We start from the raw sequence: 24,560 nt of genomic DNA, 5'->3' as shown, positions 1-24,560 counted from the left end.
GATGTAGTAGTAGTTCTGCTTTCAACATAAAGCAAAGAAGCCCATTGATTTGTAAAACCCGGTCACTGTTGGAGTCACTGTTCCAGTATTTGACAGATTGTTTGGATGTTATAACAAGTGCGTTGTCAGGCACCGATACTCAAATCCTTAAAACGATCCTCAGGGCCTCACACCTCAAAATGGGTTTAAGAAGATAGAATTCATACGTCTTTTATGTTCATAAACATACATCCAGTAGATATTTCAGATTATAAGGGCCAAATGTTGTTTAAAATAACATTATTACATTTTGGAAATCCACAAGATTTCCAGAATGAAGATGCAATATTTTGAGAAAAACAAAAGAAGATAAGAGAATCGTATATTGATTTTAAAAACGAATAAACAATATTTAGGAATCACCAGATCCGTACAGAGTCACGTGGACCTGCTACTGCTGGACACGATTTAACGCTTTTATTGTGGAAGCACTGACCGGAAAAGCTTATCTGTTACTAACCATCCCGTCAAGCCTGTTGATGATGGTATCACTAGAAGCGGTTTGAATTCCCCCACCCCTCCACCCCCCGCGGTGCGGCGCAGAGGGCAGGAGGCTCAAACCCCGCAGTCCAGCGCAAACATGGCGGGCAGCGAGCGCGATGTGATGCGTTCGCGGTGTCAGGGACTCCAATCCTTCGCGGAGCCGCCGGCAGCAGAGGATGAGGAGAAGCCGAGGAAGAGGAGCGCGTTTCGCCTGCTCAGGCCGAAGAGCCGCGACGGCGAGCGGTTACAAACCGCCGCGAACAACAACAACAACGCGTTTCTGCTCCACACACACATCGGGAAAGAAATCAAACACATCTGCAGCAACTGCCGAGGAGCCGATGAGCAACTGGACGGTGAGACGGCAGAGACGCTGCTGTGCTGATTATTAGTTTCATCGCTCACATAACGGCGTAACGGAAACCTGAAACGGAAAACGGAATAATCTGACACACACACACACACACGGTCACACACACATTTAATCTGATCATCGTTCTACAGAATCAGACTTAATTAGAAGAAGGAATTCAATGTGGTAACAGAAAAATACAGAATGTAAATGTAAGATTATATCAGAACATGTGCAACAGTGAAATAAAGCTCAAACACGTCATGATCAATCAGAAGATCAAATCATTCGCTGAAACATAATCAATAGTATTATATGTTATGTCTTATGTGTGTGTTTTGAGTTCAGAAATCCATATTATCTTGTATTTTCCTGACAAATTGAAATTGTTGACCTGCAGTTTGTATGATTAATCATCACAGAATGTAGAAACACACACACTGAGTCAAATAACATTAATCTGTGTGTTAAGTGCGGATACTCGGGTCCTCACAGGGTTCACACACTCGTAAAAACACTGGAAAAGTCGAATCATTTCAAAAATATCCCAAAAGTCATGGAAATGTTTTCTAATGATCTTAAACCGCTCTTTAACCGATTGATCTAGAAGCTGAGAAATGACAAGAATGAAGGTGAAGTCACGGAAAAGTGTGTAAGTGTGTGAGTAAACAGACGAGTGTGGAGACTTGGAGCTCAGTGTGGTGGCCGAGTGTGTGAGGCTGCAGCGGAGGAATGTAGCCGTGCAGTGTGACTTTACAGCTGCTTTCACACACAGCTGAGGGGAGAGGAGGACACACACACACACACACATAGTGCAGTGGGGAAGCCAAGATGGAAGTCTGGTAATAAGAGACGTGACCCCAGAATCTGACAACACGTTCCCAAATACGTCAAAATCCATGTGTCCTCATCTTCGGCTCGGCTCAACAACATTTCAGCTGTTGAAAGCCAAACAAGGTGTGTGAGGACAGAGCAGTGCTTTAGTGGCCTTCAGGTCTGACGCTCTGTGTGTGTACGTTGCTGTATTGTTGAGATATCAGTGGTTCTTCCTGCTCTGTAATGGACCCATGAACCTAAAGCCTCTCATAGCTCCTCTACATGAAGCTCTACGTTCACTAAGATACAAATATGTTCACCCATGACCTTTGACCCTGAACCCTCTGGATGTAACTGATTTGTGTCTGACTTGTGGGAGAATCCATTCAATTCAGCCGATCGTCTGTAATCCTCCCATCTTTATGCACAAGCCACTAATTAAAACAGCAGCATGATTTGTGTCCCACTTAAACCCACAAAGTTACCACGGAAACTCGGGCGGAATTAACACCGTGTGAAACCCACGGAGAGCTTCTCATTAAACACACACACACACACACACACACCTGTTGGTTTCAGTCTTGATTGGTCATGTCAGAGGTGAAATGTATCGATGTGTTGGATTGAATTGACTCGTTGACGTCCTCTTGTTCTCCAGCTGAGGAGGTGGAACGTCTGGCGGCGCTGCGCTCCGACTCGCTGGTGCCCGGCACACACACGCCACCCATACGCCGCCGGAGCAAGTTCGCCACGCTGGGACGACTCTTCAAACCGTGGAAATGGAGGAAGAAGAAGAGCGAGAAGTTCAAGCAAACCTCTGCTGGTGAGACAGACACACACACACACACATTTTTAGATGAGAAAAAATGAAATCAGGTCTTTGTTGTTTACATCATTTCCACGTTTCATTGAATTCTAATCGTGCGATTAAAACGTCGACGTTCATCCCAAACACAAACACGGCAGCTGTGAGCAGATCATTCTTGTTTACTGCAGCACCAAACAGTTTTTAAAAGTCGGCTGTCGCAGCAGCAGATTGTGCTTCTCAATGAATCCGATTTCCTTAGTTAGCTGACGACAGAAGGCCGAGAGACACAAACACAAACTGTGAGACAGAAGGACAGAAGGAAGCGAAGCCTCTTATTGGACGGAACCAAATCACACAAACACACAACGGAAGAGCGAAGAGGTTTATTAAAAGCAAGCTGCTCGCCCAGCTGTCAGAACACACACACACAGAGACACAGGTAGGCTCGTGTTGTGCACCGTGTGTCCTTGCTGGCCTCCTTCCATTGTCCTGTCGAGCTGCATTACATCATGTTTGGCTCAGCTACAGATCAATGTATTGATTATGGAGATTGAGCCTTGAGGTTTATACTCAAAGATGGACGAGATCAGTGTCTTGATTTAGCAAGAAATACTGAGAATGAAAAGCAAACTGAATCCATTAGTGTCTTAACTTCAGCTCAGATGTGTTTACAGGAAGTTTCCTTCAGGTGTTGAGTTCTTTCATGTCAGTGTTTGTGTCCTATGTGACCTTCACTGATGAAGTTCAGCTGGTTTCTAGCAGCCTGGTCCAGAGGGGAGCAGACCTGCAGCTCTGTTTGCAGCTCTGCCTCTCTGAAGCTCAGTGCCTTCGCCGTCATGAGGTCAGACAAACGTTGCTCTGCATGTTCTGCTTTTCTTCCTCTGCAGTGCTGGAGAGGAAGATGTCCACTCGGCAGAGCAGAGACGAGCTCATCAAGAAGGGAGTGCTGAAGGAGGTTTACGACAGAGGTGAGGACAGGGTGGAGCTGTGCTGTATCCTCTCACCTCAGTTACTCCAAACCCTATATTTCCATTTACATGAATCCATGTAAACATGTTCACATAAACAGAATCAAACCAAAACACATCATAACTTTGAACCTATCCACCGGTTCTCCTTCGTCTCCTTGTGTGGTTGTTTGGTGGCTGTGTTAGACGGCTCTGCTCCGGCCATGCGAGAGGACATGAAGCTGGAGAACGGGCGCTCCCCTGTGCTCGGCTCCGGCATGTCGGGGTGCGAAGGCGCCGAGCTGATGGAGGGCGGAGCTTCAGCCTCAGGTAAACATCCGCCTCTCCGCGCTGCCACTCGCTCGTCAGACTGGAGGCGCCGCGGCCCGGACGCTCTGGTGATACCTCTGTTCTCTTTCAGGTAGGGTGACCTTTCAGATGTCAAGTGAAGCGGTTTGCCAACAAGACCACGCCCAGAAATCCCCCCAGGCTCCTCCCACTAAGAAGTCGTCCATGTATGCGGGCGACTGCGCTGAGTCGTTGCTCGTCAGACCTCCTACGCTACACAAACAACCTCCTGCGCTGCCGCCCAAACCCTTCAGCAGGCACTACATCACAGGCACGTGCATTTCACCTCCCGCACCTTTACACTCGCACTCACCTGCACACACACACACATGGGTCTTAACCTGTCCTGTCCTGTCCCGCCTGCAGATGGCGCCCCTGTGAAGCTGCCGTGTATGTCGGGGAAGCTGTCTCCTCCTCTACCTCCAAAGAAGCTCATGATCTCCGTGCCTGCAGGGAGCATGGAGCCGTCGCTGCTCGCCTTCCAGAAGTGCCACGTCCCGCTGGGTGGCCACTCCCTGCAGTACGGCACGCTGCCCGTCCCCCTGCATCCCCCACGCCGCATCATCGAGGAGCTCAACAAGACCCTGGCCCTCACCATGCAGCGGTTTGAGAAGTGAATTCGAACTCAGATTATATACAGGATACACGCCACATTTCACCCATCGTCATGGAAACATAATTGGAGTGAATTTGTATCAAGCCATCAAATAACTGACTTAGGTTACTGGAAAACAAATCAATTTACTCCCGCGCTCATCCCTGCCTTCCTTTCAGTGGACACAGTGAGCAGTGATGGTGGAGTTTCCAGCACAGAGCAGCACGCTCGTCGCTCTGTCCGTCCGTCCCTCTGTGTGTTTTTACTGAGGTTCACGCTGCGGTAAGCAAACCGCTGACCTCTGACCTTTCACTCCCACCCTCAGCTCCATGCTGCACGCCATTCCCACGGTGATGATCGAATGTGACGACAACAAAGAGAACCTTCCACAGGAGGCGGATTACGAGGACGACCCCTCCATGTACAAGGACGACGATGACGAAGAGGAGGAAGAGGATGATGAGGAGGAAGACGACGACGATGATGAGGAAGAGGATGACGAGACGCTCATTACAAGTAAGCGCACCACAGAAAACATGCATGTTAAACCGCTGAAAGATTCAGTTTGATGATGTCGCAGCTACGAGACGAGAAGCAGAAACATAACGTCCAGGCTTCGTCTCCAATCTATTGACAGAAGAACAAGAAGAACAAAGGCTCACACAGACGTACACTCACATATATGTACACAATGACATGGGCCACTTAGTCAGCACATTTCCATACACATTGATACTTTCATTCTACTCAGTTTGAGCTGATTTCGCCGCAATTGGACTGAAATCTTCATTAATGGATGTGTTGTGTTTCGAGTAAGAAACATGTAAACGATCCAGCATCTTCCAGTCAGAGTGAACCATCTGAGTGCTGAGCCTCATACACATGCACAGCCTCCCTCAGTGTTCTGAGCATGTAACCGTGTCGGCACACCTGCCAACGTTGGCTCGTGTCTCCCTGACGACACTCCTGTCTCCCTGCAGGCCCTCTGGCCATGAAGGTTCTCCGTAAAGACTCTCTGGCCATCAAGCTGAGTAACCGTCCCACCAAGAGGGACCTGGAGGAGAAGAACATCCTGCCACTGCAGTCGGACGTGGAGAGGCTGGAGTCACGGCAACAGACTGCCACCAAGCTCACGCGGTGAGACGCCACACACGCACACACAGATAGGTAGATTTGAATAGAATAGATTTAACATGTGTGTCTGCAGGCAGATGATTGTATGAGAAATAAACTGATAAATTAATCTTACCTGTGATTTTAGTTTGTTTGATCATAATTAAGTGTGTGTGTGTGTGTGTAGGCGTCTGAGTCAGCGTCCCACAGCAGAGGAGCTGGAGCAGAGGAACATCCTGAAACGTAAGTGAGACGTACACGCAGAGACACACACATGGAGACAAGCTCATGACTCCGCCCCCTTTTCTCCCTCCAGCACGCAACGACCAGGAAGAGCAGGAGGAGAAGAGGGAGATCAAGAGACACCTGTCCAAGAAGGTATGACCAAAGGACACACTCACACACACACACACACACACGCTCAATACATGAGCAGAGCTGCAGCGACAATGTGGTTACCATGGTGACCCAGATCATCAGCCCTCAAAACACAGCCGTCTGAAATGATGATAGCCTTGCGCGCGTGTGTGTGTGTGTGTGTGTGTGTGTGTGTGTGTGTGTGTGTGTGTGTGTGTGTGTGTGTGTGTGTGTGTGTGTGTGTGTGTGTGTGTGTGTGTGTGTGTGTGTGTGTGTGTGTGTGTTAAATTAAAACACATTTATGGATCATTTAGCATCTCTGGACATTTGGGCATGGTGATGATGATGATGATGTGTCCTCTTCCTCCTGCAGCTCAGCCAGAGGCCCACCGTGGAGGAGCTGAGGGAGGCCAAGATCCTCATCCGCTTCAGTGACTACGTGGAGGTGGCCGAGGCTCAGGACTACGACCGGAGGGCCGACAAGCCCTGGACCCGGCTGACGGCGGCTGACAAGGTCGACACACACACACACGCACACACACAACCACTGGAGACAGATACATGTCTTTAGATCAAAGTGAAAGCACAGATGAAGGCCTCGTCCTCTGTTCAATGTGAATTTGTTTGTTTTGCTCAGGCGGCCATTCGAAAAGAGCTGAATGAGTTTAAGAGCACAGAGATGGAGGTTCACGAGTCCAGCCGTCACTTCACCAGGTAACACGCCGTCTCACACGTCTCACGCGTCTCTCACTCTAAACGGGATGTAAAACCATGTTCGGTCTCTTTAACTCTCTGTGCCACAGGTTTCATCGGCCGTGAAGTCGTCCGCTCTGACCTGAAGTCGTCTCCTGACCTGCTGCCTCCAAGTGGCAGACGTGGACCTGAGACCTGAGACCTGAGAGCGGCTCCTCATCGCCCCTGTAGCGTCTCTCTGCGAGCTGGTGTCACTGCTAAACAGACGCTCTTTGACCTTCAGAGGTTCTGGTGGACTGAACCGGACAGACTTCTTCCCTCAGCGGAGATTTGGCAGACTTCTCGATATTTAAAAGCTTTTATTTGTTACTTTTTTAATGATAAAGAGGCGGTGACATGTTTACTTTGCAGCACTTTGGTTTGACTGTGCTGAGCTGTTTGGAGGTCAAATAGGCATCTGTGTCATTTTAGATGCAGGATGTGATGACGGGAGAAGATGGGAGCTGAAGATGGGACCTCTTCTTCTTCTCTTCACGTTCCCTCTCTCTCCCTCTCCCCCTCTCTCTCTCTCGCCTTCCTTTCTGTTGGCACAGTTCCCTTCTACAGAATCTCTAAAGCCCCTTTCACACGGCCAAATGCGAGAAGGCCCGCGTGAGGTGGAATGCAGGAGATGGTTTTTGCGGCAATCGTCCCCTTGATGCTGCGTTCAGGCGCTCATTGGGAGTGACGATGGTAGTGACCCCTGAATTTGTAATACACTGCAAAAATATAGAACAGTATTCAAACTCGTGTGGCTCTGGTCTCGCAGGAACACGCAGAGGCCATAAAAATCATTGTGATGCTAACAATGTTGCTTGTTAGCATCACATATGTTAAATAGTCAATGTACCCGCCAGTATTATTGGAACATGGAGGTATAAACACAGAGTTGCAGAGGCTTTTAATGCTGCTTATGCACAGAAACGCACCAGGTTGCTTTTTGTCCCAGGTTTGTTTACCGTCTAACACCATTTTTCCTCACAGCCCAAAAGGGTGAAAGGTCGCGTTATACATCGCAACTGGCAAACTTGTGTTGCATCTAGAATTCCAAGCTGTAAATTTGATATTGACACATTTCCGCTATTACCTGAACGCAGCGTGAGAACCAAGTCTTCGTGGCGATTCTCCTGCGTGTGTGAGAAGAACATGCTGGTGTGAAAGGGGCTCCCTTCCCCGCGCCTCATTCATAAAGGGAAAGATACTTCCAGCAGCTCAGACAGGCAGCTGAACATAAAGCCAAAACCTCCTCCAACCATCTGAACGCTCAAAAATGTTTTCCACGGAAACAATTACAATATCCAACACACACACACATACACACTCACGTCCATCAACTTAGCAATAATTTCAGGTTCTGTCTTTTTTTGTGCATCTGTTTGCATTCAAGAGCTCAAACCCGTGAGACGTCTCACTCCCCAATGTAAACCAAAGCATCTCGCTGTGGACGTTGTGATCTTGAATGCATCCCAGAGTGACTGCAGCCCACTGTGTCACTGTGCCTACACGTGTTGTTTACAGGGACTTAAACACTTGCCAAATTACTCTGTATTATCTGTAGACAGGAAAACGTTGCTAAACTCTCCGCTGAATGGCGAGTTAACACTTTTTGTTGTTCAGTTTAACGTCTGCACACAATACAATGGAAATCCTGCCATCAGCCTCCTTAGTTTCATATTGTTTACAGTGAGTATAAGGTTCACGAAAAGGCGATTTGGACCACGTTGGAGACCTTTGAGCTCTGTGTGTTTGCGTGTGTGTGTGTATGTTCAGTGATGCAGCTGTCACTTGTACATTTGAGGGGAAAAAACATCTCAGAATTTTAAGATATGTACATAATGAAGAAAAAGTGACTCTTCAAATGTTTTTGTAAAGCAGAAAAAACTGCATGTGGGTATTAATTTATTGTGAGTCTTCTATGATGTATGCGGTTTCTTAAGAAGGAAACTTATTAAAAAAAAGTAATATCATCTTTGCTTTGGCTCGTTCATACATCACACAGCGTTTGAACACCTTTTATACAAAGTCAGTCAAAAAAATTCCAACATTTACACTAATTATCCAGCTACAGGCTGCACTTCTCTTTTCAGACAGAGGAGGGCGATGTTTCCTTCAAAGCTGCTGCAGTTCATACAGAAGCAACATTCATCGATAATTAAATGCGAATTAAAAACACTTTATGAGACTGAGATCAACATAGAAACATGACAGAAATATTGAATTCATTCTGTCTTTCTTTTCTTCTCTGTCATTTCTTTCTTCCTCTCTCCATCCTAGCCTCCTTTCCTTCTTAATTTGAACTAAATATTCCCACAATAAAAACAAATAGGGGGCGTGGTCACAGATATGAACGGTTAGCCCCGCCCCCTGCGCTGCCCGATTGTAACATTTCTCACGGGACGGCTCGTGCTCACGCGCGTCTGCTCCGGTTTCTGTGAATTCTTGCGTGACAGCTGTGAGACCCGCACAGACCCGCACACATGGACCCCGTCTCCGCCTGGACCCCGCAGCAAGTGGCGGACTGGATGAGAGGTAAGCTGCCAAATACTGCGCTGCGTGTGTTCCTATGGAGCATTTTGTGGAGACTTGAGGTGCTGGTTCGACTGTCAGTGAGGAATCAGCTGAAATAACTAACAATCATACAATTAATCTAATCTAAAACAACTGATATCTAGAGATAACTACTTAAAGGTAACTAATAACCCATAATAAGATATAGCTCTTCTAATTTGAAACAATTGATAACCTGATTAACCTGGTGCAGTTAAACCTTTTTACCTTTGTTCAAAGTGAAACTCTTTATTTCCTTTATATCTGAGCTCATATTGAACATCAGTTCTCTTTAGTGCTGAAATAAACTCAATCACTGAAAAATAAAAAACTTTAAGAATCCATCAACTGTTTTAATCTTTGATAAAAATAAACAAATTTTCCTCCATTGTGACAAAATCTCAACACCTAGAAATCATATTTCATATCTGCCTTCTGTTCCTTTGTTATTTTAAAGATTGAAGGTTTAATGGAAAAGAAAGAAATCTAACTTGTTAACAATTGTATGCAGTTGTTTTGATGATGAAATCAGGACTTTGGTACTTTGAGCTGGTTGGACTGAAATAAGGATGTTTTCTATCCTGACTCATTCTTTTTTATGAGTGATTTCATTTTCTGTTTCTCTAGAGACTCACTTTTACCACCCAGTTGTAAAAAAGTGAGGCTCAGGTCGGATGTAAAGAGTCTTTATTCACTGTGCAGTTTGGATAAGCTGAGAGAGAGGGAGCAGGCTAATCTCTGGAGTCGGAGCAGACAAAGAGCAAAGTTCAGCCGGTCAGAGGCTCAACGTTCCCTAAATGCAGGAGAGAGGAAACAAACAGATGAAAATAGAGAAACGGGGCAGAAACTGGGAGCAGAAACTCGTCAGAGGTCCACAAAGCACACAGGTGCCTGAAAGAGGATTAAGTTGAGTTTTAAGCTCCAGATAATATAAACTTTGTACACCAATAACATTAACAACAACATTAACACATTAAAGAGAGAAGTGGCACTGATGTCCCTGCTTATATTCTTTCTTCTAGCAAAGGTTTGATTGATTGGATTGACTTTGACTCTGTTTCTTGTTCTGCTGAGGTCATTCTGGCACTCAGCATTGCATATAATACATTGTATCCTTCACTGAATCTGGAACGTTCTAAACAGAAGCTTGTTCAGTTTGTCTTCATTTAGGAGGGAAAACAGAGACAGATTACAAAACTGCAACTATAGAATATTCATATTTGTATCCTAAGTTTCCGATCAAATGTGTGTTTACAAATAGATTCCTTGAGGTGCTTTGTGCTTTCATGTCAGTGTGTGTGTTTGTTTGGAGCTGCCTGGTCCAGACTAGAGCAGCTCTGCTTAGTGCTCTTTCCTCTCTGCTCATGTGGGCTTTGAGGTGTGAGGAGCTCTCGTTGCTCTGCTGAAGTCTCTAACTGTTTCTGTTCTTATTGATCATTAATATGTTCGACCCATCAGAAGCACCAGATGAGAACGCATAGTGATTATAGACTGGCTGGCTTCTATCCATGATTGTGGCTTTGAACTAGTTTGACCTGATTTAGCCTCTCTGACTTTCACATCTGAATAGGTGAAAACGTTTTTCGCTGCCAGACGTTTTCCTGCGACGATGTTGTTGGATGAGCAACACATACACTCCCTAAGCTCACTAATTGTCAATCGAGCCTTCTACATCAGAGGAGCAGGGACGGAGCTCTGAGCGGATACTGGCTCTTGTTTCACAGGTGCCGTCTTGAGAGCAGCTGCATTATTTCATATCTTTACAGCTGAAGATGAGCTTTCATATTTCAGCCTTGTGGGTATGTGGACGTGTTTGAACACGCTGAGCGCTGTGTGTTCGTATGTCAGCTGACAGGTGGATGATCGGGATGAAAAACAGCCCCAGGCCTCAGTCACACAACACGCATGGTGTCAAACCTCTTGTCGCACACACACGCACTCATCATTTCACACACACGTCACATCAAACACCCGTCATGTCAAGCAACAACACACACACGCGCAATGTGGTCTTTTGGAGAATGTTCCACCCTCTTCCCTCTCACACTGAGCTTCCCTGATTGGTCAGGTGCATGTGAGCGTCCTCGGCTCATCAGGTGGACAGTTTGGATTTAACAAATCACAAACTGATCCTCAGGGTTCAAGGAACACCATAAAGCTTCTGCTGCGGATGTTTAGGCTGGGAACCTTTGGAAATGATGTCATTCATGATCTCAATCATGATGTCATTCATGATGTCATTCATTCTCCATTCAGGGCAGATCTTTTGCACACTTTGTTTGGGTGGAACTGTGTGTCCAATGCCGTGATTTTGCTGGCATTTAAAATTAAGCAACCTTGTTAACATAGAGATGCTTTTTGTGCGACTGTTCTGACACAATGAGCCAGGGTCTTCTCTTCCTCTTCTTAATCACTCTGACAAGCGTTTCCACAAGCTGGCTGTACATTCATGAGATGGAGATAGTTTGAGTTTAGGGATTCAGATCAAACTATGGGGTCTGAACAAAGAGGGAAGCTGCCAAATGTGGAAGCAGAAACCATCTATTCCACCATATGGCTGAGGCCTAATGGATCTTCATCACTGACCTCTACAACCTTGTCAAGCTCACTATGATGGAATAATGCTGATGTTTATTTAACCCAATTATTGGAACTTCAGGCTGAAGTTGAACACTGGAAATGTAACTCATGGTGAGAGGAGAGGAACTGATCTGTTTCCTAACGTATTGATCGGAAAAAGTGCCCGACGTGGGAAAGTTAATGCAGAGGTGTGTGTGTGTGTGTGTGTGTGTGTGTGTGTGTGTGTGTGTGTGTGTGTGTGTGTGTGTGTGTGTGTGTGTGTGTGTGTGTGTGTGTGCGTGTGCGTGTGCGTGTGCGTGTGCGTGTGCGTGTGCGTGCGTGCGTGCGTGATGAATCCCAATAAACCAGAACCCAAAGGTGCTATTTGTTCAAATGGAGGTTTACTGTCGGCAGATAGATGGAGTGTATCCAACACACACAGACATACACAGAGCGAGAGAGATCTCAGTTTGACTCATCCCACGTTGGCTCATGTCAGTTCGGCTCGACTCTGATCAAACTCCCAAGCTTCCATTTGTTCCTGGTTGAGTGCAGGGAGCTGTGGAGGAAATCCTGTTTCCTCTTGGATGGATTCTTCTGTTTTGTTTTGCTTGAATCTGCTGAATAAAAGCACAATATCTCCAGAACGTCCTGTTTGAGTTGGAATAAACCAATTAGAATACATTAGATTTGAATACGTTCATCAGAAAACCACTCTGGTAATAAGTGAATCAAAGGTCAGAACACTCTCGAAATTAGGAACCATTTTAAATATGAAAAATATAAGACAGCATGTTAAGGTGGAATATTGTATATGGAGCGTGTTTTAAGGTGGATTTTCTCAGTGTTCTGACTCGTAGTCTTGTTCTGGCAGCTTGTTGCTTCCTCCAGCTGATCCTGATCATGTGAAATTTGTTGAAGTGTTTCAGACTCAGATGTGTAGTTAGTCTGGAGCTTCACAGAGGAGCGTCACACACTGACACACTGTTTACCAGCCTGCACTGTCAGTCAAAATGTCATGTTTGCTCTTCAGATTTAAATTCACCGACTGATCTGCCTGTCTCTCTGTCTCTCTGTCTGCCTGGCTGCCTCTCTGCCTGTGTGTCTCTCAGGTCTGGATGACAGTCTGCAGCAGTACACCCCGCCCTTCCAGCAGCAGCAAGTGGATGGGGAGAAGCTGCTCAGGTTGACCCACCAGGAGCTTCTGACCCTGGGTGTGTCCAGGGTTGGACACCAGGAGCTGATCCTGGAGGCCGTAGATCTGCTGTGTGCTCTGGTCTGTAACGCACCCGCACTGACTTTAAGACACCCACACTAACATAGAAAGAGAATCAGGCAGCAGGCTGTTTAAAGACATGACGCCATTTCAGAGGGAAAGTTCCTGTATGACAGAATAAAGGATGAAAGTGCCTTTGTGTTAAATTTGTGCAGTGGAGAGTTTAGCTTCCTGTCCGTGTGGTACAGGAAGCAGATCTGACCCCACCCCTTCCCTTGACGCACACACACAGACACACACACACACAAACTCTTGGTCGTGGTGTAAATTTAAATTCATCATCATCGCGTCTGTGAGTCATTAAAATTGAAATGCGGCCTGTTGTTGTTATTTACACATTCTGCACATAGTTTTGGTTGTATTTGCTGACGTTTGACTCCGCCCCTTTGAAACACAGCTGAGAGGAGTTTAGTTTGTGGCCCATAAAGCTGTGAAATATTACTCAAGTGATAGTTTCTATCCAGAAACCTTTTAGACTCTTTGCTCCATAAACCCGTCGTGTTTCTATCCTCACAGACAGAAATGCATCAGACACCCACACAGGAGCGATCAATCATCCTGATCAGCTGATTTTTGGAGAATTCCTCATTGTAGATCATTTATTTCTTCTGTCAAACATGTTTCACGTTCATGCCTTCTTTGCTGTGTCTCGTTTTGATGTTGCCTGATGAAATAATTGATCTCTGTCGCGGTTCAATATTACCGCACCTGATCAGGTGATCGGCTAATCGGGCTGAGCACCAAATCGTTTAAAGTAAAGCTGGCAAGGTTTACTTTTCTATACAGCTCATCGCCATGGTGACGGTATTGGTGACGGTATTTCAGGAATAGTGTGTGTTTGTGAGTGATAATCTCTTAATCTTAATGGTTCCTGGGAGTTGATGCTTGTGTGTGTTTGTTTGTGAGATGTGAGCTGAAGTATGAATATTTGGCTTTGATGTCATTTATTTTCATCAGAACCACAGCGTGGAATGGGACCAGCTGAAGACTCTGGTGAAGAAGATGAGGACGGCGGACCTCAACCTGAACAAAGCGGCCATCCAGCGCAGGAGAAACCCCGCCCACCACAGCCAGGACTGCCATCAGCCCTCATACAGCTTCCTGAGCGCTGTGATGGAGCTGATCACTGCTGCCAAGAGCCTGCTGAGCTGCATGGACAGGTACACACACACACACACACACACACACAGGTACATATACAGTGAAACACACGCACGCATGCGCACACACACACACACACACACTCACACACACACTCTCTCTCTTCGTGCAGGATTTCTCAGCTTGTTTCAGCTTGAAGAAAATTCCAGAACGCTGCAGCTGTTACATACAAACACAGAAACAAGTCTGTGCACTGACGACACCAACACACCTGACACACACACACACACACACACACACACACTGTCACCAAACACACCTGAGACACACACACACACACATACACAGACTGTCACCAAACACACCTGAGACACAAACACAACCACAGTTCTAATTACAGAAGTGCTGTGATACTGCAGGTAAATCATCATCACACTGTGAAATATGGAATAAAGAAGTTATTCCTGTAGACAAACTAAAGTCACAGCCGGGTGAAACATTGGAGAATAGAACAGTTAGAATAATAGAAGCACAGAGAAACACGAGGTCATAAATCTCAGATGAAATGTTTGAACGCATAAAATTAGATTCCAAGAAAGGCAGAAGAAGAATGTGGCGTCTTCATTCTGCTCCTGTCGCGTCTCTGGCAGAACTCCTGCAACCAGCGTCAGCAACTGCAGCTCCACCAAGAGCAGAATCATCCAACTGTGCCTGGAGCTGACCTCCACCGTGCAGAAGGTCTCACACACACACACATTAAGCGATCAACAACTATCATGTTGTTTGGTGAAGTAAATAACTTATGTGTGTCTGAACCTGCAGGATCAAACCATTTATAACATAGAGGAGAAGATTCTGGAAGTAGTGAGTATATACACATACTCACACACACACACACACACACACCCACACCATGGGACAGGAAAAGGAAGTGTGTGTGCCTGTTTGTTCAGCCCAGGGTCATCCACATCCTGTCTTAGATAACACTTCCTGTGCCGATGTGCGATGGTTCCTGGCAGGGATGGAAACCTTTGGGAACCATGTCATCTGATTTGATTCCAATTCTCGCGGTCACGATCCAAAATTGATTATTGGTTCAAAATCAATTCTCAGTTTAGTCGGTAATCGTACTCTCTTTGCCTAACATTTGAGTGCTTTGTCCTCTCAGAGGCAAAGTTCTAGAACGTTCTGGTAAAATGTTGAAGCTTTCATTTCTCTCTCATTTTCTCGTGAAAATGTAGCGTTTGCCTTTTTATGTTACTCTACTAACAAACTAAAGCCGTACTATATGATCAACTCCACTCTCTTTCAGTCTCAGGCGCTGAACAGCATCAGTGAGCAGATGGTCCAGGTGACCTCTGACCCCTCCCAGAGCCACGGCTCCTTTCTGGAGGAGGTTCACATCGGTGAGGTCAAACCCGGAGAGGGGCTGGTGAGTTTATGACTGTGAGCCGTGCAGCAGTGACATGTCGGTGTTTACATGAAAAGATGTTAGTGAATCAGTTTAGTGATGAAGATGTTTGGTCTCTTATAAAGAAATGAGCCTGTGCAAGTTTGTGCTGACATCATGATCTACTAAGAGCATTCAGACGGCTCAGCTGTTGATAACAGAGCTGAGTGAAGGAACTAGAGTTGCCATAGTGACTGTAGGCCGTTGTTTCTGCTTCAGGGAATGTTCATCAAATCCACGTATGATGGACTTCACGTCATTACGGGAACCACAGAGAATGTGAGTGTGTCTTCATTTTGTCCTTCACCTTTAGATATTGCAACATCCCCTCAGTCAGATTCGGTGTTTGTCCTCCAATCCACAAATCAAATCCTCAGAGCCAAAGCTAACAGCTAACAGCTAAGGCTAAAACTCCAAAGTGTTACTTTTCCCTTCACCTGTATTCTGACAAGAAGGCCACAAGACTGTAGCTAATACAGTAGAAGTATGTCACCTGCACACCAGAAGTATGAATACATATCAACATGAATACATATATATTTATACATATTCTTAGGGATACGTAGCCTAACAATAAGAAGGACCGAAGAAAACCCAGAAAGACACATGATTCCAGTTGGCCAATCACATGCCTCTGGTTTGTAATAGGGGTGAGGGGGAAAGGAACCAGGATCTGCTCTCATCATGTGTTGATCCTGTTCGGGATCCTGTATCACATCATGTTGCTGTGCAGCGTGTGTTTGTGTGCGTGACTCTGACGCAGTGAGCTTGTGTGTTTGCGTGTGTTCAGTCTGCTGCAGATAAAACTCAGAGGATTCATGCTGGAGATGAAGTCGTGCAAGTCAACAAACAGACAGTGGTGAGTCAGCAAGCTTCACTGTTAGCATGCGTGTGTGTGTGTGTGTGTGTGTGTGTGTGTGTGTGTTTGTGTGTGTTACATCCTTCCTGTCAGAATATGGTCAGGTGTCTTGTCTGTCATTGGTCCAGGTGGGCTGGCAGCTGAAGCAGCTGGTGGAGAAGTTGAGGGCGGGGCCAGGTGGCGTGGTCTTGCTGCTGAAGAAAAGGCCACCTGGAGCTTCCTGCAGTTTCTCACCTGCTCCGCTGAAAAACATGCGTTGGAGACCCGCCCCTACACAGGTAAGCCACGCCCCCACGCATTATATTGTATATGTAACATCACTGTCCAATCAGCTGTCCGATTGAATACCACAGTATGTGATTGGACACAGCATGAATTTCTCTGGAAATGTTATCAATAATAATCAATAATGATCATAGACCATCTCTGTATTGTCTTAAACCTCAGGGAGCCTCCGGTCCTCCTGTGTGTCCAGCAGGAGGCAGCAGAGGGAAAGCGGGCACCTTGGATCTGTACATCCCCCCTCCCCCCGCAGCCCCAAGGTGTGTGTGTGTGTGTGTGTGTGTGTGTGTGTGTGTGTGTGTGTGTGTGTGTGTGTGTGTGTGTGTGTGTGTGTGTGTGTGTGTGTGTGTGTGTAAACCTTTTGTCTTTGTTTCCTGTTGTTCCATGTTATTGTGACTTACCCACAATGCTTTGCTGCTGCTTCCTGTCTCCTCCCTGCAGTGAGGGCAGTGTGGAGGTGAAGCGGAGGCCCATGTCTTCTAAGTCCTGTGTTGACGTAGACACCAGGAGACGACCGGCTGTGAGTAAACACGGTGACTTTGCATCAGTCAGTCCGCCTGCTCAACATAGCCAGCCAATCAGTGTCCGCCTCAGACCGAGCTCCACCTCCGCACGCAGTGAGACCACACGCACAGAGCATACAGTACATACATAAAGTCCATACACACACACAGTATGTACATACTGCATACATATACAACTACTCTTATCAACTGTGTGTCTGTTGTATCTTATGTTAATGTGTGTGTGTGTGTGTAGGTAAACCTCGGCCAGTCTCGATGCCTGTGGACTCTGTGTGTTTCAATTCCTCTGATCAGTCGTGCAAAATGCAGAGGAGGAAAGGTGAGTCAATCAATCAATCAATCAAATGTTTTCATCAAACCTAAGATTGTGATCGGTTGTAGCTAATCCAGTCAATCACAGCCCTCAATTCAAATTCACAGTCAATTCAGTGAATCAGTCAGATAGACATCCAGTAAGAAGTAAAAGTACTCTTAAGAGTTCTTCAGCACTGCAGTAAAGGTACTCTGTAAGGAAACATGATGATGTCATCTCTGTGAGCAGGACAGGAAGTGCTGCACAGATGCCTGAGCAGCGAGCGAATCAGCACCATCACAGAGGAGGAGCCATCTTACCCTCTGCCGTACCGAGGGCACGCGTTGCTCCGCGGCGTCGACCACATCAGAGGCAGCCAGTGCTTCATCAGCACCGACCTGCACAACAGCGCCACCATTCCCTACCAGGAAGCGGTGTCCAAAAAGTCCCAGAATTCCACTGCAGTCTGTCGTGTGAACAAACAGCCGTCAGTGCTGAGCAGCTGGTTAGCTCGCCTCCGACTGTTCACCCACTGAAATGCTCGTCTGCTCCCGAACGCCCCCCTCTGGCACAGTCAGCAAACAGGGACTGTTCTCTGAACTAGCCAAGTTCTTCCTCAGTCTGATATCAGACAAGCCTCCTAACAAGAGGCCATTATGTTTTAATGAGACACAAATGTGAATGAAGTCAGTTAAGTTGTGGAAAACGTCAAAGATGGATTATCATTTTTTGCTGTAATCTGAATTCTTGACATCACAAATATGAAACTGACTTTTTCACATAAACCTGCACACAGGGAACATATGTTACTTCAAAGTATGTGAATGAACTTTGATATAAGCTTCTAAGCAGGAAGATGTATAATAGAGACAATATTCAGCTTTATTTCTGTTTTAGAGGAAAATGTCACCAGCTGATTTTTTATGGAATATTTCTATATTTTTAATGATTTATTTTAAGTAGAGTTTTTTTGGGGGACAAACTTCATTTATCAGAGCTTGATGTCAGTTTTCTCATCAGGTTTTTTATCATCTTACTCATAAAAACCTTTACATGTTCAAATGAATAAAGGAAATAAAAGCCTTTAGCCGTTTTTATCACTTAAATATAAAATCATATAGATAAAATAATTCCAATTTAAATAAAATCTATGGTAATTAAAATGTCCGTTTCTCTGCCTGCCTGTTGTAATTATTAGATCATCACACACATTGAGCTCTGCCCTTCTATTTGACCTTTTTGTGTCTTTTAATCGCGTCACACCGTCCCAACCTTTAACGTTTACATTTGACTTAACTTCCCTGAAAGAAAACAAAACGATGACAAAGACGGAGTTCCGCCTGTTGTTGTGAGCAGTGGCGCCCCCTAGAGGCCACTGCGTCATTAGGGAGTGTTTTGCTTTTCGGTTCGGTACTTTCGTTTGAAATTGTAACTGGACGCTGACTTTCGAAAGTGCCGAGCTGAAACCAGACTGAAGCGGACTGACTGCACACTTCGACATCGGGTCAAAGGTCTCTGGTTAGAGTTTGTATCGGAGCAGTAAAGTAAAATAGAGTGAAGCAGCTGCAGGATCATGGCTTTACTGCTGCTCAGGGCACGAAGCTTTACGCGCCGCACTGAGATCAAGAGAAGCATGACAGCGGTCCACACTTACTGGTAAACTGGTTTCAAATGTGTTAAGTCATACACGCAGTTAGTCAGAGAGAGACTTTAGCTGTGTTTAATGTCAGAATGCAGTACATTAATGACACAACTTGTGCTGTTGTCGTCACTGAATGCCTGCTGTTTGCTGCTTGACCACTAGATGGCGCATTAGTGTAGCGCATGCAGCAGAAATATGAGTAAAGCGTCTGACTGGCAACCAAAGCATTCAGTAAACGAAGTAAACTTCCTCGAAATAATGTTTGTCTTGTTGATATAAGTTTATATTTTGGTAATATTGTTTCTTTCTTTTGTAGTGTTTTTCACCCAACAACATGTTTATAAAACGTTGATGATAAAATTGTACCGTCTGCTCAGTAACTAGCTGCTGTCAAACATTACAGTACTTAAGTTAGAAATTACAGTATTTCCATGTAATGTGTTGTGGATTTGTGTCACATATTTCCCTTTTAAATTGACAGTAGTATTAATAATATTGTATTTGTAGTAATAGAATGAGTCATGGGTGCAGATATTAGTATTTATATGATACAACAGTACATTTATATAATAAAACAATATATACAGCATATTGTTGTGACATTGCGGCTCGTCCCTAAAAGCTCTAATTCCACACATCCTCATGCATAATTTCAACATTTCCTCATTGAACAAATCCTCATGGCTGAGCAGTCGTGCGGCGGCTGACGGTTTGTTTCCCCGCAGCTCCTCGGTGGCGTCTGGCAGGCAGCGGGTGAACGGAGTCGATCTGTACTACGAGCAGACCGGCACAGGAAACCATGCTGTGCTGCTGCTGCCTGGAGCTCTGGGTACATCTGTGACTGCATCATCTCACAAGCATACAGCCACATAAACATGGAGTTTGAACCTAGTCTTTCCATTACTCTCAATTTAAACTTAGTTAGGTAATGGGTTCTATTGTGTTGTTCAAACTATTCTAAATGCTATGTTGGTGTTTCCTCCAACAGGAAGTGTTAAGACTGATTTTGGGCCGCAGATGAAGTCTCTGAATAAGGAACGTTTCACCGTGGTGGGCTGGGACCCTCGTGGTTACGGTCTCTCCCGTCCTCCGCTCAGAGACTTCCCCCCAGACTTCTTTGAGAGGGACGCCAAGGACGGTGTTGATCTGATGAAGGTCTGACCCGTCTGCTGTGATAACTGACCAAGGTATCAACGATGTCTGTGTCCTGATGATGGTCTGGGATTGATTGTGATGCTTTTCTTAGGCGCTGGGCTTTGTTAAGTTCTCTCTGCTGGGGTGGAGTGATGGAGGAATCACAGCAAAGATTGCCGCAGCAAAGAACCCCGAACTGGTCAGCAAAATGGTCATATGGGGATCCAACGCCTATGTTTCTGGAAGACGACCTCAAGCTTTACGATGGTACTCCTGCATGATTCCTGTTAATGCTCGCTGCAGGTGTAGTCAGTCTTATTCTTACCGTGTGTGTGTGTGTGTGTGTGTGCGTTTGATAGCGGTCAAGGACGTGTCTATGTGGAGCGAAAGGATGAGGAAGCCCATGGAGGAGGTGTACGGTGCGGAACTCTTCGCGAAAAGCTGGACGGCCTGGGTGGATGCAATCAGAGAGTTCGCCCAAAATCCCGGAGGTCTTGACTTCATGTTGCTCTCTTACTCTTTCCTAGAAATTGTCCATTTAAGAGCTTGAGGCTGAACTGTTCAACGTCTTCCTGTTAGGGAACATCTGCATGGAGTGTTTGCCTCTGATCAGCTGTCCAACCCTCATCGTCCATGGAGAGAAAGACCTGATGGTGCCCAGCTTCCACCCACACTACATCCACAAGCACATCAGAGGCTCACGGTGAGAGAGAGAGAGAGAGAGAGAGAGAGAGAGGAGAGAGAGAGAGAGAGAGAGAGAGAGAGAGAGAGAGAGAGAGAGAGAGAGAGAGAGAGAGAGAGAGAGAGAGAGAGAGAGAGAGAGAGAGAGAGAGAGAGAGAGAGAGAGAGAGAGAGAGAGAGAGAGAGAGAGAGAGAGAGAGAGAGAGAGAGAGAGAGAGAGAGAGAGAGAGAGACCACACACACATTTAAATCACATCGTCTCCATTAATGAAAACTGCATGTGGTCGGCAACAAATCTAATCCAAGCCACATGTTGTCATGGTGAGCAGCCAGCGGTTACATAATTAGGCCACCACATGTCGAGTGAGTTCTTGGAAAAAATAACCTGTTATCACTTTAGCTCTGTGGTCAAGTCACCAGAGAAACCTTCAGCTTTCAGTTTTATCATCAAAGTAAATGCAGATGATGACACCACGTCTCCTTTCCATCCACATGCAGATTACATATGATGCCAGAGGGGAAACACAACCTGCACCTGAGGTTTGCTACTGAATTCAACAAGCTGGTTGAAGACTTTCTGGACGAATGAACGATTCATTAGAACCACACAATGACCACCTGTTACAGAAGATGGATGATGAGCAAAATGGATGCTTGATTTTTGTAATAATTTTTAATGCTTCCATTGATTTTTACTGTATATGAACACATTTAAATACATGTTTGAATTTCAATGTAATTTTGTCTTGATTTCCATAATGTGAAAAATAGGTAACATTTTTTATTTTCATTTTTGAATGTTTTTCTGTTAATAAACCTTGAATTGTGAATGTATTGTGATTATTTTTAAGTTTAGCTGCTAACATAGCGATGGCTGAAGTTTTTATGTGATTATTTTATTATCTATGAACTTCTTAAAATAAGTAGAGAACACTTTATTGCACAACATTTATGATTATGTGCTTTGTTCCAACAGTTAAAACATTTCCAAATCAGTTGAAGTTCTCAGTTCGCTGTCGAACAGAACATCGGCGATCGATTGCTTTGGTCTGTCAATTGGAATTGAAGCAACCCGGAAGTAGCTCCAGTGTTTTGAAGCGAAGCACGAGCCGCTTCACGTTCACAGCGCTAGACTGTTTAAGCTAACGGAATAAAAACAAAATGAGCGTAGCTGTAAACGGAGAGTCGCAGCTCGGCGCCGTCGCCATTCACAACTTCTCTGAGAGGATTCTGGAGCAGGTGGTCCACTTCCACGTCATGAGGTTCAGCGGAGGCTTCTTCCTCTGGGTCGGTAACGCTCCGGTCCTGTCCAATTTGGCGGTATCGATGAGCAGCAAATACGTAAGAGAAACACAGAGACATGAAAGTGATGTCATGGCTAACAAGCAAAACAATTTCAACAATAATATCAATAGTTATTTACTTTATAAGCAGAAAAGTTGTTCTTCTTCTTTGTGTCTGCAGGACTCGATGCCTCTGTCGTCATTATTGATGGGGGACCCGTCCAACACAGCTCCAAACTCACTGGCCCAGAGACTAGGTAACCTGTCACTCTCTTACATGGATACATCATTTAGCAGAATAAGTGAAATGAAGTGTATTTAAAGTGATTGATCCTCCAGATACTATAGTGTGTGTGTAAAATGTACACTATATGATTTTAGTAATCATAGACAAACATAGTTCAAATCCTCTTCAAACCACATTATACAGAATACAGTAGAACCCCATTAACTCCACTCTGTGTTGACAGATTTCCCAGTGTTTCAGCAATGAAATGAGCACAAACAAACGCTAATATCACCTCTGCTCTCATACTGAGGATTGTTATGCAGTAAACTGTGTGCATTACAGTATGATTAGTGGAAAGTACAGTGGATACTGTTTGACCACTGACTACATCATTAAAGCACAGGCTCATCACTGGATGCCTCCTATGTACTGTTGTATGTCCTTTATTCAGCAGATACTGTTAACTGGAGTGGGATGTTTGAGCACAGTGATTGGCCTTTAACTGGGTCAGTTCTATCGCTGCACACAGTTGTATCTTTAAGGTTTTCAAATGCAGCTGAATTCACAAAATGTTTCTTGTTGCGTGGACATTAGACCAGATCTGGTGTCTAGGTTTTAATAACATGCTGTTAAGATGTCAGCTGTGTAGGGTTTTGCTTAGTGAAACTGCGGTTTTCACTCTGTTTGCACAACAGTGTTGCAGCAAGGTAGAGTGATAGCAAGAATGTGTATATATGCTTAAATATAGCCTATATAAGTAGTATTTTACTCTTGTTTATGTAGGTTTGAGACATCATAAACCTACTGTGTGTTATATGAAAATGTTTTTTGCATCATCAGACTTCAATCTTGTGTCATTTCTGTCTGCTTTACAGCGAAGAAGACCACAAAGCAAGTGTTTGTGAGTTACACTCTTCCAGAGACGGACTCCAACCTGTGTCTGCAGGTGGAGGACAGGATCAAGAAGGAGCTGGAGCTTCACCCTGAGCTCTTCTGACCTGCAGAGGACAACACTTCCACACACACACACCTGTCCTGTCTGTACTTCCTCTCATGCGCATGGACTCAAACATACACACATTGTCACATCATGTGTTCTTTTATTGACATAATAAATTATGCAGTTTATTATCAAAACATGTAGGCCTATGGCTTTTTGTACAAATGCATCATATTAAAAATAACACTTACAAAAACAGCATTAGTGGTTGAGTATTTTTTTTTTCTTTCCATTCTTTAACCGCTGAAAACATACTACATACATACAACTAGCAAAACCATACAGGTGTTGTGTACTAAATGTGTTTAAAAAGGTGCAGGACGTTTACATGAGTCTGCAGGTAAATAAGGACAAAACATGGTTCACCTAGTCAATGTGCTTCAGATCCTACAAACTCTATGGTCGATGCTCCATATGAACATGGCACATAAATGCATACGTCATGTTTGTATGCAGTCCTAAGGGATACGTAGATAGTAAAGTGGTCTTATAATTGTACACTAATCACATCTAGGCCAGGGCTACGACGACCACGCTGCTCTACTCTAAACACATGGGTTTCAAAAATTGCTGTAGTTATTTGTGCTTTGTGGCACAGCCAGCCAACGGTTAGTCAGGCTGAAGTTACACATCCTAGAAACTGGGATTACAACCAAACGTTACTACAGTACAGAGAACAAGGACTGGGCTGGATTGGAACATTTTACTAGTAACCCTTTGAGGTCTGCCATTGTGAATGGTGCTTGGACCCAACATGCGTAAATCTTGTTATATTGAGCTCATTCTGACACTCAGCAGGAAACACAATTTTGGGTTATCAATCTTGTGCATTTCAACTGAATTCTGCAATCCTTTTTAAGTGAGCAGGTCAAAGTGTTAAGTTCCCTCTCCTGCCCGGCTGAGTGAAGCTCTGTTATGAAAACTGAAAGCGAGTCATTATGTCCAGTATGTTGCAGGAGCTGTTTCATGCAGTTGCACAAAACCGGGCAAGTCCATAGAGCGAGTCGACTATGATGCCCCGAGTCAGTTTGGAATCACACCATTTGTCCCTTATACACCCCAGAAAGTCATTGCTGCCCTGTGGCGGCTCTACCGGGTCTGTACATGGAAA

General features: G+C 45.1%; 4 protein-coding genes across 5 annotated transcripts; all 4 read left to right on the top strand.

Annotated features, from left to right (window-relative positions):
* Nucleotides 1-619: 619 nt before the first annotated feature.
* On the top strand, nucleotides 620-8,514 carry phactr1 (phosphatase and actin regulator 1). The gene is made up of 13 exons (XM_076154386.1): nucleotides 620-878; nucleotides 2,349-2,513; nucleotides 3,386-3,466; nucleotides 3,653-3,775; nucleotides 3,867-4,064; nucleotides 4,160-4,406; nucleotides 4,714-4,904; nucleotides 5,369-5,525; nucleotides 5,689-5,744; nucleotides 5,818-5,879; nucleotides 6,232-6,372; nucleotides 6,496-6,572; nucleotides 6,662-8,514. Exons 1-13 carry the CDS (start codon nucleotides 620-622, stop codon nucleotides 6,675-6,677), a joined length of 1,773 nt encoding a protein of 590 aa, XP_076010501.1. The 3' UTR covers nucleotides 6,678-8,514.
* A 454-nt stretch (nucleotides 8,515-8,968) lies between these two features.
* Nucleotides 8,969-18,643, top strand: LOC143003679 (connector enhancer of kinase suppressor of ras 3-like). Of its 2 annotated transcripts, none has more exons than XM_076154455.1 (13): nucleotides 8,969-9,119; nucleotides 12,809-12,972; nucleotides 13,930-14,132; nucleotides 14,724-14,811; nucleotides 14,896-14,937; nucleotides 15,386-15,505; nucleotides 15,743-15,802; nucleotides 16,314-16,382; nucleotides 16,511-16,660; nucleotides 16,830-16,924; nucleotides 17,106-17,281; nucleotides 17,424-17,507; nucleotides 17,730-18,643. In XM_076154455.1, the coding sequence occupies exons 1-13, from the start codon at nucleotides 9,068-9,070 to the stop codon at nucleotides 18,014-18,016; spliced, it is 1,590 nt and encodes a 529-aa protein (XP_076010570.1). In that variant the 5' UTR covers nucleotides 8,969-9,067; the 3' UTR covers nucleotides 18,017-18,643. The 2 variants fall into 2 exon arrangements, with proteins under 2 accessions (XP_076010570.1, XP_076010571.1); XM_076154456.1 differs by having other exon boundaries at nucleotides 17,106-17,184; nucleotides 17,730-17,911.
* A 123-nt stretch (nucleotides 18,644-18,766) lies between these two features.
* Nucleotides 18,767-21,923, top strand: bphl (biphenyl hydrolase like). The gene is given in 8 exon segments (XM_076154457.1): nucleotides 18,767-19,136; nucleotides 19,848-19,951; nucleotides 20,111-20,277; nucleotides 20,369-20,497; nucleotides 20,499-20,523; nucleotides 20,616-20,747; nucleotides 20,836-20,959; nucleotides 21,436-21,923. Coding segments are annotated over 8 exon segments (855 nt in total). The 5' UTR covers nucleotides 18,767-19,053; the 3' UTR covers nucleotides 21,527-21,923.
* An 85-nt stretch (nucleotides 21,924-22,008) lies between these two features.
* Nucleotides 22,009-23,648, top strand: psmg4 (proteasome (prosome, macropain) assembly chaperone 4). The gene is made up of 3 exons (XM_076154565.1): nucleotides 22,009-22,278; nucleotides 22,402-22,477; nucleotides 23,325-23,648. Exons 1-3 carry the CDS (start codon nucleotides 22,099-22,101, stop codon nucleotides 23,444-23,446), a joined length of 378 nt encoding a protein of 125 aa, XP_076010680.1. The 5' UTR covers nucleotides 22,009-22,098; the 3' UTR covers nucleotides 23,447-23,648.
* The last annotated feature ends 912 nt before the right edge of the window (nucleotides 23,649-24,560 follow it).

The sequence above is a fragment of the Genypterus blacodes genome, unplaced genomic scaffold (assembly GCF_046128005.1).
Source record: "Genypterus blacodes isolate CSIRO-AG114 ecotype Tasmania unplaced genomic scaffold, CSIRO-AGI_Gbla_v1 ptg000062l_1, whole genome shotgun sequence".
Taxonomy (NCBI): domain Eukaryota; kingdom Metazoa; phylum Chordata; class Actinopteri; order Ophidiiformes; family Ophidiidae; genus Genypterus; species Genypterus blacodes.
The sequence above is the reverse complement of the archived record's forward strand: the minus strand, read 5'-3'. Positions and strand labels throughout refer to the sequence as shown.

Excerpts from the sequence above, each read along its gene's own strand:
- LOC143003679 (XM_076154455.1), top strand. The coding sequence starts at position 9,068 with ATGGACCCCGTCTCCGCCTGGACCCCGCAGCAAGTGGCGGACTGGATG. Across the intron at positions 14,133-14,723 it reads CTGCTGAGCTGCATGGACAG|AACTCCTGCAACCAGCGTCA; the intron begins GTACACACACAC and ends CGTCTCTGGCAG. Across the intron at positions 14,812-14,895 it reads TGACCTCCACCGTGCAGAAG|GATCAAACCATTTATAACAT; the intron begins GTCTCACACACA and ends CTGAACCTGCAG.
- phactr1 (XM_076154386.1), top strand. The coding sequence starts at position 620 with ATGGCGGGCAGCGAGCGCGATGTGATGCGTTCGCGGTGTCAGGGACTC. Across the intron at positions 5,526-5,688 it reads ACTGCCACCAAGCTCACGCG|GCGTCTGAGTCAGCGTCCCA; the intron begins GTGAGACGCCAC and ends GTGTGTGTGTAG. Across the intron at positions 6,373-6,495 it reads GGCTGACGGCGGCTGACAAG|GCGGCCATTCGAAAAGAGCT; the intron begins GTCGACACACAC and ends TGTTTTGCTCAG.
- psmg4 (XM_076154565.1), top strand. The coding sequence starts at position 22,099 with ATGAGCGTAGCTGTAAACGGAGAGTCGCAGCTCGGCGCCGTCGCCATT. Across the intron at positions 22,279-22,401 it reads TATCGATGAGCAGCAAATAC|GACTCGATGCCTCTGTCGTC; the intron begins GTAAGAGAAACA and ends TTGTGTCTGCAG. Across the intron at positions 22,478-23,324 it reads CTCACTGGCCCAGAGACTAG|CGAAGAAGACCACAAAGCAA; the intron begins GTAACCTGTCAC and ends TCTGCTTTACAG.